The sequence below is a fragment of the Equus quagga genome, unplaced genomic scaffold (assembly GCF_021613505.1).
Source record: "Equus quagga isolate Etosha38 unplaced genomic scaffold, UCLA_HA_Equagga_1.0 146_RagTag, whole genome shotgun sequence".
In the NCBI taxonomy this organism is placed as follows: domain Eukaryota; kingdom Metazoa; phylum Chordata; class Mammalia; order Perissodactyla; family Equidae; genus Equus; species Equus quagga.
The window spans coordinates 8511911-8529539 of record NW_025796728.1 but is presented as its reverse complement, the minus strand read 5'-3'; the positions used below and the strand labels follow the sequence as shown (position 1 = coordinate 8529539).

The window sequence follows — 17629 nt, the reverse complement described above, 5'->3', positions numbered from 1 at the left end:
TTCTAAATCATTGCCCATAGAGAGTGTTATCTGATTACATGCTTTCAGAAAATAAGACTTTTTTTTTAATGCTCTGCATGTTTGTACATAATTCTGATGGGTTTTTTTCTAAAGTTCCTTAATGAAATTTTTTTCTTGAATAGATAGGATTTTTCCTTTTTTTCCCTTTCATTAATTTCTGTCCTTCCCATTAGGAGCGCAAGATAATTGAAGACACTGTGGTTCCATTTACTATTTCTTCAAATTCTGCAGACCAGTTGTCTACATCCTCCTCCATGACTGAAGCCAGTGGGACAGTGGTAAGACCATAGATTAAAAGCAATTTGTGAAATAAATAAACCTAAATAGAAGTACAAAACCACAAGGCCAAGTTTTCCACCAGTTTAAATCCAGGACTGGCTATTTCCTTAGAATCACGTCGGCTCCTATGTGCCCATTGTACCCCATGGTACTGTCACTACCATGACCAAACCCTAGAGTCATTTTCTGAGGAGCAGTAAAGTCATTACTCAGGCCAGATCTGCCCCCACAGGCTGGCAACCAATGTCTTTCTGTACTGGCTGACAAAATCTCAATTAATGGAGCCATATGCAGGAGTGTCCTTCTTACTGCCCATCATTCATTCATTCAACAGACATCTATTCCTCTCTGCCAAACCAAACATTCCTTTGCTCTGGATGGTAGCAGCAGGATGCCAACAGTCTGCTCTCCACTAGCCTCCACAAAAATTGTTTCTAAACAGCTCTTAAAATGCCACATGAAATTTACATGTGTCTTTGAGGGCCAGATAGAACCCAGAAAGGCTGGTCTACCTCTGTATTCCAATTAAGGTCATGGAGGTACTGGGCAGAAATCCTACCAAGACCTGGGTAGTCCATAGTCTGCATAAACACTAGACACTAGACAGCCATTTGCCCTGAAATGAGCAGTCCTATGACTTTGTTTTATTTTGAAAAGTGGGTTTTCTAACCAAATCCTTTTTATGATAGCTTTTGAGAGAGATCTAGATAACATGTTTATTCCAATAATTGGAAATCAGTTGCTATTAATTTGGATGACCATCCTTTAAATTCTAGGCTTTGCGATTGAAAAATGCTTCAAATATCCCATGGCCAGAGATAAGTGTTGTCCAGTGTGTTTAAAATGTATATTTAAGATTATCCTTGTTTTCTCTATTAGAATAAGATGGACTTGGAAAACTGTCGAGAGGAAGAAGAGACAAGACAGAAGAAACCATTCCAGGAGGACAGCAATGATTTATTGCTTAAGACTAGAGAAGGTGATCCAGTGGAGGAAAAGGGCAGGTATGAAGCATACCAGGCTGCCTGTCAAAATTCGCAAAGCTGGGCTCTGCCCGTTCACTCTGAGGAAGAATACCTATTGCTAATGCAAATCATATTCAGCTTTGAAACGATCATTCCAGTAATATGTTACATACTGCTCGAACACATTCTAATAGCTCTGGAAGTCCGTGTCCTTATGCTATTGAATATAAATAGCCTTATTTTTAAGCCTTTAAATAGACTTATTTTTAAATAAAGAAAAGGTGAAACTTTTTTTTTTAAGTAAGAGGAGACAGTATAGATTATCACAGGAGCATGTTGTCAATTCAAAGCACCAAACCTGAAATGGTTAATGTAGCTGGAGGGATAGAGGTTGAAATGAGGTCCCACCCACTGTGGTTTTCCTGTGGACCTGAGCTTTGTCATTAGTATCCTCTGAGCTGTGAGAAGCCACATTTACTGTGGGTGATAATATAAAAGATAACCAACAAATTGATTGTGGGTAATCACCTCACCCATGGGTCCCAGTATGTTCCGAGGGAGATCAGAACAGTGCACCCAGAAATCCCTGCAGCATTCAGAGCTGGCTCAGACAGGAGCAGAATCTGGTTGTAGCTATGGGGTGTGGTGGGTTTATTTATGCCACCCCACACCTAACCTAGAAGGGACCGGCAGAAACCTAGGAGGCTAGCAGTGCTCTGCCATGAGCAAGTTCTTTATGACTCTGAGATATGGATAGGTATTGATAAGCGTGCATGCTGTACTAGGCTGTGCGCACGCATGCATGTGGGCGCACACACACACATGCCATCCTCAGAGGGACCCAAAGACACAAAAGGCTATCTAAGTGTCATTTTCAAAGACTGGCCAATTTGAAAGGTTATCTGGGAGCTGAGCTTTTCTATGGGATTTGCTCTAGAATTCTCCTCTGCTCATCAGCTAAAAGACTGGGTAAATTGTAGGCTATTGAAGCTCAGGGCCCAGGTCCAGATTCTGCAAAGCCCTTGGAATAGGACATCTGTTTCCAATTAACACTGTTTAAAGGGACTTTCCAGTTTTATGAAATGAAAGCCACTAGTCAGGAGTATTTGAATAATGCTGGTAAAATTTTGTGTGAATTTTTGCTAGTTCTCCAGACAGGGCCTGTTGTCATCAGAGACGATTTATGATCTCCATCTCTCCTTTCTTTGCACACAGAAGCTACTGAAAAGCCAGTGAATTACCACAGGCTGCCAAAGTCCCGTGTGGCCCAAATGATTTCTACAAGTCCTCTCCTCTGAAAATCTGGGAGATTCCAGTTGGCTCTGGCAGCCCTTGAAATTATTAGAATGAAGAGCTTTGTGGGCAGGGAGATGGGGAAAACAAGGGAAATGATAGTTTCTCAAGCTTGTTAAATTGATGGATAATGAAAATGTGTAGCATTTTACAGTATTTTAAATCCATTTTAAATCTAGTTTAAGACAAAAAGAATAAATAAACATTTAGTTAGCCCCGTTTCTTTTTTCATATTGTAATTGGTGCTTCCATGCCCTGAGGGATAAGATCAATCAGTTTAGTTCAGTTGCTTTTATCTCTGTTCTGAAATATATTTGTTTATTTTAACAGCCTAACTCAAGGGGCCTTGACTCATTCTGAGAACCCCGGATCAAAAGGAATCCATCAGGGTGATCAGTGGGATGCAGAAGCTGGGGCCCCACCCTGTGGGGTGAACCCACAGCTAGCTCAGGGTAAGAATGGAGAAGACCAACCCCAATGTTTAAATTATTAGAAGACCCCACACATCGTCTGGACAGATATGACCTCTGCTAGCTGCAAGCTTCTTTTCTAGCTTGTGCTGAACAGAACAATGAGTAAACTGGGTTTATGCCAACTAGTAGCTTATGCTGAACAGTTCAGTGACCCAACTCCACTACTATGTGCCCAGAGTCTTCAGGAAATCCCTGTGAGACGTCAGCAGGCATCAGCACTTTAAAGAAAGGTGACTTCTAAGCAGTAGGGTCACGTTACTGAGCACTAAGTTTATGTTCTTTCCTTGGCCTCAGATCCATCCCAGAATCAGCCGGTATCAAACCCACCGATGCACATTCTAGAAGATGTGAAGCCAAAAACTCTCCCATTGGATAAAAGCATTAACCATCAGATTGAGTCTCCAAGTGAAAGGCGGAAGTGAGTAGCCAAATGAGATGGATGTGGAATTCTTTTTTTTTTTTTTAATTTAGTGACTAAGAAGGGAGAAAAATGAGAAAGTGTGAGTTGGCAAGATGTTAGCAGCATTTTTGTGCTTTCACTCCATTGGACTTCATTGACAAGGTAGCAAATACTTATGGAAGATTGGACAATCTTCCCAGCAAGTAAATATTTACTCTGAATTTATCAATTTGAAAAAGGCGTAATAATGTTTTTACCCACAAATCTAAAAATTGGAGAGAATTTGCAGGTCTATTGTACTAGCAGTTTATTTAAGTGAGTTAAGTTGTCTCAGAGCCTATTGACAAATGTTTTTTCAAGGAAAAAAAATATGTTTCTCCCATTATCATTCTCTCCCTTAACATAGCTACCCCAGGCTATATTCTAATTTTGTAAGAAATATATTTTTTTACAATAATAATAGTTTCTATCATTTTTGAAGTATTTCAGTATAATAGGCACTGCACTGAAGAGTTTACATATCTCTCCTCTTCTTTTCATACATTAACTCGCTTAGCTCTCCCAGTAACTTTATTGGGTTATTGTTCCCTTTTTACAGGCGAGGAAATTGAGGCTCAGGGAAATTAAATAACTTATCCAAAGTACTTGACTGGTTAAGTAGTAGAGGAATTCAAAATGAACCCACAGTTCCATGATAACATCGTATTTGAGCCAGAGATCCCTCGTAATCAGTTTTAAAAATATAACATTCACTATATTTTAACCAATGATTCTACTTGGAACCAGACCACCTGGATTCAAATTTTGACTCTGCCGCATAGAACTTTGAGCAGGATACTTAATCTTTCTCTGCTTTAGTTTCCTCATGTATCAAATGGGAGTAATAGTAGTACTACCTCACAGGCTTTTATGCCTGGCAAATAATAAGTACTATATAGTGCAGGTGATGGTGGTGATAATGACGATGATGGTGATGATGATGATGATAACTTGTTTTATAAGTTCATCTTTCTACTTATTTTTCTTGTTATGTTTTTTCTCAAAACAGTGTTTGAACCCCTTTTCTCTTACATCTATCCAATTTTGTTTCTGTATGTCTAGATGACACTCAGAATCAACAGAAGCTAAAATCACAGAGAAGTAATCATTATTATTGATTATTGCAGTGTGATTCAACCTCTTTTTTTTAAGGCCATGGTACTGATACTTTAGGGTATCACATGAAAACGTGCTATTGTGGAGAAGACAAGCTCTGCCTGAGAAGGGAGGTTCGGATGGGCAGGCGGCTCAGGGAGTTATTTTAAAAGCAGCTGGAAGACAGATGGACTCATGCTCTGTTCACTTCTATGTTGGCGTTTCTCTTTTCCTTGTTTTTTTCTGTGTTCTATCCCTTTCTGTACAAATGAAATTAACTTGTATAAGCCAGAGCCAACAACTGACAGCTTAATCACAGGCAGGGCTCATGTGCAACCGACAGCACCTGTAAAACCATTCTGGTAGCTTCTGACTGGGGACCATTCTGCTTTGGAAATGCCATGACACAGTGGTTATTAAATGTTTTGAACATCACACCTAATCACATGTTCCCACGATGAATTTATTGATAGGGGTGGAAGCCACCTCACTGAAAAATACCAACTTTAAGCTCTGCCCTTTATTTCTGGGCTCTTTAAGAGCTTTTCCCCATGTCCCTACTCATCTCTCTCCTCCCATCCAGTCCATAATTTTTATATCCAACTCCAAATGCAGTTTTAACTAAGCAAAGACCGTGACAGAAATAGAGATTAGAAAAATATTCTGTCTTTTCTGTTCAACAATGCCAGCCTGGTTTTGACATTATGCAGCCAATGCATGTATGATCTTTGCTACATGGAATTACTGTTTTTTGTCCTTTATAAAAAATTACACTAGGGCACTCTGTGGCCTTTTATTTGGTTGTCAAGGAAGTTTTTTTTCTTATTTAAAATGTCTTTTCTTGTGGGATCGGCCTTCTCTTTACCTGTCATAATTTTTGGCTCCTCTACCGTATTACAGGAAAAGCCCTCGAGAGAACCTCCAGGCGGGCCACTTGTCCCCCTGTTCTCACACCCCTCCTGGCCAGTCACCAACCAGGTACAAGAGGTTATCCAGCCTTTCTGAGGCTGCTTTGTTTTGACTAGAGCCTGCCAAGCATAATTTCAATCAAATCAGTGCTTGCCAAATGATTTTGAGGGATTTGCCCTTCCACATCTTTTCCAACACATGTACATAGGCAGGAGGAAGGAACCCAGTCCCCACCCGCCTGCAGCCCACGATAGAAAAAGCCAAGTGTGTGATGTTGGCGTGGCTGTGGCCATCAGGCTTTAATTACATTGTGTGGAACCTGCAATCTAATAATAAAATCCACCAGACAATTGCTGGGCTCCCAAGTCGGCGCCTTTCGCTGCAAGACGACCCACTCCTTGCAGGCAAGATCCGCTGATGGCTCTTACAGAGACCCAGGCAGGGGCTAAGAAATGAAACTTCATCCTTCTCTTTTATCCTACTCAAGCACTCTAATGATTGCTTCTCAATGTTAATTGGGCCCCATGATATTCTTAAAAGCTGCCCGAGTTCCTATTCACTGGACATACAAATTACTGAGTACTCAGAGGTTTTCTTTGATTTAGAAATTCCATTTAACTACTGGATGAGAGGGAAATCCTAATAAATAGGGTTTGCTCAGGGTGACTCTTCTGCTTATCTCTTATCTTCCTTTCTGTTTCTGCTGTCCCTCTGTACCCTACTGGCTTCTGAGTGATGTTGCATATTTTAAAATGTCTTGTGTAATCCAAAAGCTTTCCAGACTATAGGCGTCACTGCAGTCTGATCTTAGTTGTGGGAAAGCTGCCTTGGAGGACAGCCATCAAATTCTGTCACCTGCTGTCAGTCTGCTGGGTTTGGTTCTAGTCCATTGGTGGACACTGTACTACGGGCTGCATGGGTACAGAGATGGGGCAGACACAGCCGTCAGTGGGCTTACAACTCAGAGAGGATGGGGTGTGCCCAGATCATAGTCACAGAGTGTTTACACTGCAAGAGGTAGTAGAGAGAATCTAATCCAATCCTCTCATTTTAAAGGTGAAAGGGAAACCCAAAGTGAGTTCTTTACACCAGATCGCAGCAGACCTTGGTGACAGAGCAGGGGTTGGGCCGCACATCTGCCTGGGACCTGTTGGGCTGTATCACAGTTGCCTCTCTATTTTTAAACAAAAAAAATTCTTTCTTAATAAGTAAATAAAAATGCCCTACCTAGTGGGCAGATTACCAATTATAGAAAATTTCAAAGCAACATTGAAACCTTAGGAAAGCTAAATTTGACTATCTTTTAGGACTTATGAAAATATATGGTAAATACATTTAATTATTTCAAGACATTTGATCACTGTGGTTGAATAGATTACAACACAAACTTCTTGTGACAAATAACTAAAACATACGCACATACACACACCAAATTCCTTACTACAATGGAGGCCTATTGTATTTAGCAGTTGTTGCAACTTCTATATAATGTTTTATTTCCTGCTCATTGTCAGTTCAGTGATTATCATTTCATTCATGATATATAAACATTTTAAAAATTCATGTTTTCATTTTTTGCATGAGGCTGTATGTTTGTGCGTTTGACAAACTATTCTAAAAGGAACATTCTATTCATATGTATATATATTGACGCCTAGGTCCATAAGTGGGAAGAAACTGTGCTCTTCCTGTGGGCTTCCTTTGGGGAAAGGAGCTGCAATGATCATCGAGACCCTCAATCTCTATTTTCACATCCAGTGCTTTAGGGTATGTATTCATCACTCTTCTCTCTAAGTACAATTTCAGGATGTCTTTTGGCAAGGTTCTGGGAAATATGTCCTGGAAATCCCGACGGCCTTTGCTTCTGAGGCCTCTCCCCTCTAGGTTGTGTCGAGGTGTGCATGGAGCCCATCCTCCAGGATGAGACTCTCCTATCACACATCCCTCTGAGATGTTGGGTTGGAAGAACCAAACCAAATTTGTACGCTGCGTCTTTATGAAACAGTTTTTGTTGCTAAAGAACATATACTCGAGCGGGAAGCCAGGAATGCCGCCGTGGGAGGACAATGATACTTCTGAATCTTTTAAGGCCATATGGATTTATTTGGAATGTGACATCTTTACTGCTTCTTAAACTCTTGTGATTTAATGTCAAAGGTTTTTAGTCTTTGACCCAGTGGAAGATTTTCTGTCAATTAGGTGGTTAAAGCAAGTTTCAAAATCGTAGGTCTCTGCATGAATATGTCTGTAATCCCAGATTGAATATCACTCCCTCCGAAAAGCTGCCCAGACCAAGTGACTTGCCTTTGTTGCAGGTCCTTACAGAACCTTTCACAGTCCTTATCTCTCATTGTTGAATTGTTTAATTATCATCTCCTCTAAAAGCTGTCCGCTCCATAAGGGCAGGGACCGGACCGTGATTCTGGTCCCCGATCTCCTGCCAATAAGTAGGTGAGCTAACCACTTAGATCCGATTTATTATAAAATTTACAAGTTGGACTATATCAGCATTTCCTTTTCTTCCATGCATGGACACATTTCAAATTAAGATACAATTTTTGAAGCTAAACCCCCTAGCTCTGAATAAGAGTCATGTCTTTCTCTTCATAACTCTAGCATACTTTCTTTTTCCTTCTTGGTTTTTGTTCTGTTTCTTGTTGGTAGCTCCCTCAACTATAAAGTAAACTTGCATGGCCTTAAAATAACTCCTCTACCTGTAAGCTGATCAAGTGAAATTATTGATTTAATCATATCTGTAATCAAACAAGTTTTTTGGAAAGCAGCACTTATCATGGGCAAAACAATAGGGATACTTAATTAGACTCAATTTATTAATATTCTCATTGTAAAATTAACCTAGATAATGTATATCCTAAATTGTCTAAGAGGTTTTTGAGGCTCAAGGAATATAATTTTAAAATTTCATGGTAATGCCAAGACAGTATGTTCCAGCATGACAGTTTGTTCTCAGAAACTTTACCAGAACTCAAAGTAATGGAGGCGGCAAAGAGTCTTTGCAGATTGTCAAGGGATAGGAGCCTTGCCTTCTTAGCTGTCAAGGCCTTTCTTCTCTCTAATAATTCACTTCCTGGAGCTGACCTGATGCTTTAAGGTACATCACTTCTTAGATTTATCCCCTACACTTGTGATGAAGATGCAGCTTGTAACATAATTTAGATGAAGTCTTCCTTTGCCCAGGTGACCTTAGAGCATGAGTCTGGGCTGGCCCTGTTCTCTTGAGCTGGGTACTGATTCCCTTGCAGGAGGCTGGCATCTGAACCAGCCCACCACTGCCACCTTCTCTGGTACAACCAGGACAGTGTGTCCCATAGCCTCCTTCTGCACTCAGGTTGACTTGGCTGAAAGGAGTTCCATTCCCAGTGGATTTGTTACCCTGGGTATCACTGCCTTTAATGTGGAAATATGAGTTGGAATACCTATTTCCTAGTAATTCTGATCTGGTAGAACTTGCCGACAATGCTAGAAAGCATTTAAAGATTATTCACAGACAAATTTCAGTTGATAATCTTTTGGCCATGTGTTTATTTAAAACCACTAGGATTTAATCTATTTAAAATGGTTCTTCGTCTTGACTTAGAAATGCTGTATTAGAGAGGTTAACAGCATAGTTTTGGGGATCAACTCAACACCACTTCCCAACTTCACAACCTTGGACAAGTCAGTTAACTTCTCCGAACCAGTGTCCTCTGTGAAATGCAAGGAGTTAGGATAAAATGCTAAAGGTACATTGTTGCTATAAGTCAACCCTTGGTGCAGCATCTAACACCATAGATGTTCAACAAATGTGGAGGTCGTGGAAGTGATTGTTGTGCTATGCATGTAAACAGTAACTAAGCGTTATACAGAGACGATTCCTTATGCACCTTATAACTTCTGTTCTTTCTGCCCTATAGTGTGGAATTTGTAAAGGACAGCTTGGAGATGCAGTCAGTGGGACGGACGTTAGGATTCGAAATGGTCTTCTAAACTGTAATGATTGCTACATGCGATCCAGAAGTAAGTACTGGGGTGAAATACCTCAAGATGAGTGAGTGCATTCGTATGCCTTTCGTAGGACCCAATTTAGGAATTCAGTTATTTCTCCCTATCAGTTGACACTCCCACCCTGAGGGAAAGATTTATTAGTATCTAGGTAAAAGAAATTGTAATGAAATAACCCCTTGTTTACCACTTGTTTCTTACTAGGAGCTACTGCTACAGTGTGGCCAAATTCTTTTTATCCTTAAGTGCAGGAATACACCAGCAGATAAAAACTGTAGACCAAGTCTGAGACATTGCCTGAACTCACCATAGAGATTTTGGTGAGGCAGAAGGAAGATATAAGATGTGTGAAACTCTATTCACTTGCTGAGGCATATCTTTAGAAGACCAGTACCATTTGAGGAATGGTTTAAGAGTGAAGAACGGCTCTCCATTGTTCATCAATTCAAGCACCAACTCCTCGATATTTACACGCCCTACTTTCAGGAGTTTCATGACATGATATGGATTTGTTCCAACTAAATTGAAAGTTCCTTGAGAGATAAAATGATGGGCTCTGCTTCTTGGTGAATCGCTTCCCTGCTCCAAAATTTCTTAGTATATAATCAGAGCTTAACAAGTGTGTGCTGCCTTAAACCTCCCTTGAGCAGCCTGCCCTCCAGTCTTGTTTCTGGGTCTCCTACCATAGAGGTTCGTGTTAGTTTTGGGGACACCAGGGGGTGCTGTTGCCCAGCTGCTGTTTAGAAAATCTGAAAATAGCCAGTGGCTAGCCTCTGAATCCTTCCTCACTTTCCATCCTAAGTATAGTCCTTCTGGTGAATAACCTAGACAGAGCAGACTCTTCTGTGCACATTCGTCAGTCAGAAACTCTTGGGAAAAAATGGGAGTGAAGATATGGAGTTTGAAATTCAAGAATGTCAAATAATAATATAAAGTATTAATATTTCTATTAAAATTATAATATTAAAAATATTTCTCAAAGTAAGTGAAGTAATATTTTACAGCTTTTTTAACATGGATTTCTAAATCTACAAGACTGAAGACTTTAAGAGTAAAAGTTGAAATCAATTTGTTTTATTGCTATAGATTTAGCAAATTCAGAGAAATATATGTGTATTTTAATAAAATGATGGGAACTAAAAATTAGATCAAACCCAGGTGGTTTTGATCTATGATAAACATTTGATTTGAGGTCAAAACTGTTGCAACTTAGAGCTTCTACCATCAAACTGGACTATTTATACCCTATATTACATATAATTTATATTTTTATATATATTTATATATTTATACCATGTATATATAATGTGTGTATATATGGTATAAATATATATATTATTGATATTGATTTTTATACTATGTATTAAATATATCAAATATGGTTTAAACAGTATACCATATATATCCCATAAGTATATACATACATACATACACAAATACATATATACATGTATAACATATAAGAACTATATATATTATTTAAACTGGATTTTGTTTGTTTTGTTTTTATACATTAGAAAGGAAAACTAAACCCTTTTTTCCCAGATTTCAAAGTGATTTTTCCTATCATCTTGTACAAATTATACTTTTTCCAGCCTCAGTGAACCAGCTGAATGTGAATCGTGGAACCAGAAGAGGGCACTGTTAGATTGAGGGACTGTCGAGCAGATTTGAAAAGTGCTGTAAATCAGAATTTCTTTCATAATTTAAAGTGCTTGAAGGATGCCAGCAGAGAACAAACCTGAACCCACCTCTGGGTGACAGTGACCTGTTTTCATACAGATTTTTATTTTAATTGAGAAGTTGGATGATTCATTGTCATTTCTTTTGGAAATTAGCTTTTCGGATCTAGGCCAGGAATTTTTCTCTTATATATACGAATATAAAGGACATTAACTGCTTTTAATTCCAAATCTAAAGACAATAACTGAGGAGTTCCTGTAACAGTCTCATAAGATGAAAAATAAGAAAGTGATTTGGAGGTAGACTAGAGATGTGATTTTTTTCCTTTGTTTATTTTATATTTTTAATGCAATATTTTTACTAGGTTTTTTTTGGGGGGGGGAATACTAAGATACTAAGAAGAAAGCAAAAAAGCTCATTATCTCTCTGCCTAGATAACCCCTATAGAGATTCAAAAGAATAAAGAAATAAAAGTCAAATGATACAAGGTTAGAAAAATTGGATTGTTCAGAGACACCAAATTAAACATGAAAATCTCCAAAATTAACCACTATAATCACTCTCTAATAATTTCTTACGGAGACCTGCAGAATGTATGTTTGTATATGTGTACACACACACAGGTGTGTGTGTGTGATGCATGGACCTGCGTGTGTGTTGGTTTTTATTTCACAAAGGTAATCACAAAGTCACAATGATCCGTACTTAGTTTTTGTGGCTGTTATTTTTAACTTAGTGATATATCTTGGCAATTTTTCCATATAACATATTCTTTCTCCTCATTCTTTTTAATGGCTTTTTAGATAGTTACATATGATCCCATTGTATGGACTTACCATAATTTAAAACTAACTCTATGAATGGACACTTTTGTTGTTTCCCATTTCTTAATATTATTTTTTAAATGCTCCAATGAACATACTTGTATGTATATCCTGATGAACCTTTGAAAGCATTTCCATAGTGTGTAGATTCTGAGCAGTGAGACTGCTGAGTTAAAAGCCTTTTAAAATTTTCAGACTGCTTGGCTAATTATCTTCTGGAGGAGAGCGCTTTCCCTGCAAAGTGTATGAGAGCCCCTTTCTCTCCACGCCTGCGTCAGCTCTGGATAGCATCAAACTTTACAAATTTCCACTCTGCTAGGTAGAGGAGAACCTCATTGCTTTGATCTGTGTATCTTTAATTATAAGTGAGTTTGAACATCTTCTCATATGTTTATTCCTCATCTATATTTTTTTTTCTATAAAGCGCTTCTCTATTCTTTACCTGTTGTTCTCTTGGCCCTTGATTTGTATGAGTTCTTTATAAATTAATTTTCCCTTTGTCTTATATTTGCTGTTTATTGTAGTTGTCATTGGTCTTTCCACTTTGTGATTTTTCTCATAGAAAAAATTTTCATTTTAGTAATTAAATACATCTTTTTTTTTCCTTTTTGGATTCAGTTTTATGTGTCCTACTTAGAGAAACTCTCACTATTCCAATGGCATAAATAAATTTGAGATTTCACGTAGAATTGTTTTTTGTTTTCTTTTTCACATGTACATATGTGATCATCAGGAATGCATGTTGAGGGAATAGCTCTCCAACGTTTTTTCCCCATTAGCCAATTGTGTGAATATCACTTAATGAATAGTCTCTTTTTTTCTCACTAATTTGCAATGCCAATTTTCTCTTAAGCTAAGTTCCCATATGTATTTGGGTCTATTTCTGGATATTTTATTATGTTTTATTCTCCAGTATTGAATAGTTTTAATTATTATGGCTTCATAATTTGTTTTAATATTGAGTAATAATGGCCACCTTCTCTCCCCATTATTTTTTCCAGATTCTCTTAACCCTTCTTCCATGTTTATTTTTCTAGATAAATGTTAATATCATTTTAGGATAAATTTTAATTAAGTCAACACACAACAAGAAGAATGACCAGCACATCTAAGAATACTGCTCATTTCTTTCTTGATGTCATAAGAAAAAAATATATACCTTAGGCATGAATAGGTGGAGGGGATAATAATTGGCTAGAGAAGTATCAATACACTGGAATTGGTTGAATATACCCCAGATGCAATAAAAGGGTCAGAATGGAAAGAAATGGCTAAAAATAATTTTTTCTTTCTTTTCTGGTTTGCTTTTGATCTGAGCTGAGAAGAGGGGAGATGGATAGATGTGAGGGGTGGTTAACATGATAAGCATTTGAAGTGAAACAAAATAATGTCAGTGTGGAATAATAAAACCTGAATATATAATCCTATTTTCTTCAAGTAACTAGTCACATTTAAATGAAATTTTTCCCTTGGAGGGGAAAAATAGCATAACAGCTTATTAAAATGCAATTCCTAAAAGCAATGTAAACAGTTTTTAAGTATGTATGTAAATGGGAATGGAAGTGCAAAACAAATTACCTGTCATGAATCAAGCCATCGTATGTTTAACTGGTACCATTTGTGCTTGGGTGCTGGATGACTGAGTCGTTATGTCCATTCCATCATTCACTCTCGTGACATGCTTTTAACGCAAACTCCCTAGGGTCTTTTCCAGTGTTGTGATTGCCTCATCACAACTCTAAAATGAAGGAGAAACTTTGTGAAGGTTCAGCAGGAAATATGGAACCCAAACAATCCTTTCTAGATAGGGTTTCCAGATGAAATACAAGATGCCCAGTTAAAATTTTTTTGCCCTGTTAAGTTTGAATTTCAGATAAACAATGAAATTTTGTTTGTATGTGTACATCTCAAATATTGCATGCTCAGGATTTAGCACAAGTATATCTCAAATATCACATGGAATAAATTTCATTTGTTGTTTACCTAAAATTCAAATTTTGCTGATTGTTCTATATTTTTATTTGCTAAATCTAGCAATCCTATTTCTAGATCATATGTCAAATTCCTCCTGTTGAAATATATTTATTTTTAGAGAAACCAAAACCTAAAGAAGCTGAGAGAAGAGATTATTTTCTTGCTTACTTTCCCCAGAAGACAAGGTAGAAAACTTGAATGGAGATTATTTGGTTTAGACCATTTGAAATCTGGAGGATTTCAACCAAATTTTACAGGGCGTATGAATCACTTGTGCGCCTTGTTAAGTTCTGGGGTGGGGCTCAAGAGTCTGCATTTCAACAAGCTGCAGGTGATACCAATACTGCTCCTCTTGGACCACACTTTGAATAGCTGGGTGGGACAAGCTTCCCCTCCCTAGAGGGAAGGGATTTGGCAGAGGTCATTGCTAATTTGGAAAATTTTTAAATATGTGAAGCAAGAAGCATTGACTACTTTAACGGAACATTGCTCTGATTTCTTTATCACAGGTGCTGGCCAACCCACAACGTTGTGACTTGGTTTTCAAGCTTCCAGATCACTCACCATTTCTTTATTGAGAGTGTCCTCTGGCAATCATTTAACAAAATCCCAACTTCAGGGACTTCTCATTATTCATCATCTAATTTCTGAAAGGCTATTCTAAAAGATGGTATCTGTTCTTTTGTAGCACAGTGTTTGTTTTGTTTTTCCTGGTTTTTTTTTTTTTTTTTTTGCATTTGCACAGTATATACAAAAGAATATTGAATTGTAATGGTCCTGAATAGTTCAAAAAAAGGTCTTAGCATGGTCAAACAGGCTTACGGTTTAAAAAGTGTTATTCTCTTCTTTGGGGATTAATGAGATAAATGATGCAATGAATCTGTTTTGTTTTAGTATTTCTAGGAATTAAACACTTTATGTTTACAGAATCGAGCCGCAGAAAGTGCAAGACATGCCAATTTGAGACGTGGTCTTCTAAGACAGGAGCATACAATTAATGCATTTCAGAAACTAAAAATCACACCATATAGCACTGAGCTATAACTTGTTTTTAATGCAAAGATGCTAGTCTGATAATATATACTGTAATCCTGAAACATTTGTGTTACTTACCTTTTGAAGTAGAAATCATACCAATAAATTATTGCACCGTTAGTATTAGATTTTGTGTACTTTGGAAGTTATGTCATTAATATAGGCTGGTCTGTCAAATAAAGAGAACCCTTGCAATATTGGCGAGACTTACACTCTGGGACGTTGCCCAAGGGTAGGAAGAAACCAGAGGGAAATATTTCAGTCATCATTTCCAAAGTTATTACCAAAATCTATGAGGAAGTTTCATCTTCAAAAGACTGGTGGGTTGATGATAGCCATGAGGGCTTCGTTTCTTGCTTCTCTTCAGGCTCTAGATTCAATAAGAGACTTAATATGAGGCACGTGGAAGCTCCCGTTGAGATAAGTCCATCATTAGGTGTGACCACTGCTCACCCTTGCCTACAAAGTTCTCCTTGAGGGCCTGAAGCACAGGTGTCTAAAGAAAAGTACTAAGTCCATCCTAATAGAATCCAAATGCAACAAGATGTGATACGCCACTGGTGTGTGATCAGCAAGAACCAACAGCTCACACTGTGCCCTGCCCACTCTAACAGATATCTGCTCTCCTTCATTCTCCTCCATCACCAACTCTGTACTATCAGGAACTCTGGACCTTGCTCGTGGAGAAGTTTAGAGAGGAACTCTTGTGGAGAACTGGTTTATTTTTTTGTCCTGTGTGATGAGTTTCAGCAGGCCAAGAAAGGAATCAAGTTACTAAAAAGCATCACATTTTAGATCTCCAGGCCGTTTTTTCTGTAAGACTGGGGAAAGGAGAACGATTTATTCTGCCTTAAAACGATGGCAAATAAGTGAAGATGACATTTTTGTGAATGTAGACTATGAATATACTCCTAATAGGTTAAAGTAGTCATAAAAGGAGATTGAGTAGATGTTTTTCTGTTGTTATGTAAGCAATAATTTTTTTTCTGTGTCTTATTGAGTATGGCTAGCAATTATTTATTTACATGCTAGACGATTCTCTGCATGCGGGTTCCATGTAAGTGCAGAAATTTCCTCAGCCTCCGGTGGTATTTGATCATTTTGTCATTTGGATGACCTGTTGTTAGACTGAAATTTACACATCACTTCATTAAAAATTGTGCCTTAGAAAACGCGAAGCTGTTGCACATAGCCAGTGATGAATTGTGGATGCAGAACATTGAGGAAAGATGAAGTCACTTCCAAATCCCAAGACTTCTCATAGAGGTGTTTGCTGTTTTACAGGAGAAAAAATGTTGAAAAAATAAAAATAAAAATAGAAAAAATTAAAAAAAAGAAAAAAGTTTTGAAAATGTACAGATTAAGTCCAATATTTTGATTAAGCACCTGCATGTTTTATTAAATATTTTGATAATGTGGATGTTTACACTTTGCATGATATTAGCAGAGTACTTTACCACAAATAATGCACAAAACATGTACAATAAGATCATTCATAACCGATTTTTATAGAACACTTTTTACACGTGGAACTCCATCCGTTATGTAAGGATTATATGAATATTGCACATTCTCTTCTGGTTTCACAAACCCATTTATACATATTTCTTAGGGAGACTCATTGTACATGTATTGAAGCTAGAATCCAGTCAAGAAAAATAAAGCCCCATTCTCCAACTGCAAAACGTGCTTTCCCATAATGAACAATAGTCACCAGCACAGAATAATCTCCAACATTTTCTAAATTCTAATTGCCAACTGTTTCTATTTATATTTGATTTATATTTCATTTGGAGTCTGTTACATGGCAGCTTGGGCAGACTAGATCTTGTTTTTTCCAATGCAGCATAATGAGTATGATCTATTTCTTTGCAAATAATCTTTGAGATCCTAGGGGAAAAAAAATGCTCTGCTCTGTTCAGCTACAATGTAAATGTGTTTGTTTAAAAAACAGATAAGGCAACTCAGTGATTTATTGTTCCTGAGGAAATACATCTGATTTTTTTCCTCATACTCCAAAAGCCAGTCCCTTCTCTTTTTTAAGAAAAAATGGGTAACTCTTTGTTTTTCACTAGCAAACTTTCATGACATTTCCTCATTCTTTCTATGTAGTGTTATTAATGCAATACGTAGTATAGTTATCGATACACAGTCTAAGACTTAACGAACTGAAATGATCCACCTCCCATGTGAGTCCGTCCGAAAGATGTTACCGTTCTGGGTGGGCCGATGTTCTATGTCAGTTACACTAACCTTCATTTAAAATATTTATTCTAAAATGCCTCTGATAAATAGTAAAAAAATAAAAATAAAAAGTTGTCTAAAATGCAACAGCTTTTATAGTAAATGTACATTTATAAATAAAATACTCAAATCAACTTTGTATTCCATTGATTTTGGGGGAGTGGGGAGTCGGTTTCCTTACTTGGGGAGGAAAGAATCAAGCGCTCTCTCTCAGCTTTTGGTCCAGGGTTACCTAGTCAGATGATGGCAGTGATGCATGTCTGCATATACAGATTGACGCGTTTTTGAGGTCAACTGTTTAAGGCAAATGAAACTTACCAGCCGGTTGTGGAAGTCACTAAGGAATTGCCTTCCACTAGAAGATTCAGACTCCTTGAAATGAGACACACAATA

The 17629-nt window shown here is 37.7% G+C and overlaps 1 protein-coding gene across 4 annotated transcripts in view; it reads left to right on the top strand.

The window, feature by feature from the left end:
• Nucleotides 1-17370, top strand: part of LOC124232944 (LIM and calponin homology domains-containing protein 1) — a 311710-nt gene extending 294340 nt beyond the window's left edge. For all 4 annotated transcript variants that reach the window (XM_046649899.1, XM_046649900.1, XM_046649902.1 and 1 more), the window contains 8 exons: nt 195-299; nt 1180-1304; nt 2889-3010; nt 3326-3449; nt 5466-5543; nt 7133-7241; nt 9389-9491; nt 14467-17370. In XM_046649899.1, the coding sequence (XP_046505855.1) occupies nt 195-299; nt 1180-1304; nt 2889-3010; nt 3326-3449; nt 5466-5543; nt 7133-7241; nt 9389-9491; nt 14467-14492 (792 nt within the window). In that variant the 3' untranslated portion in view covers nt 14493-17370. The remainder of the gene's footprint in view (nt 1-194; nt 300-1179; nt 1305-2888; nt 3011-3325; nt 3450-5465; nt 5544-7132; nt 7242-9388; nt 9492-14466) is intronic.
• The last annotated feature ends 259 nt before the right edge of the window (nt 17371-17629 follow it).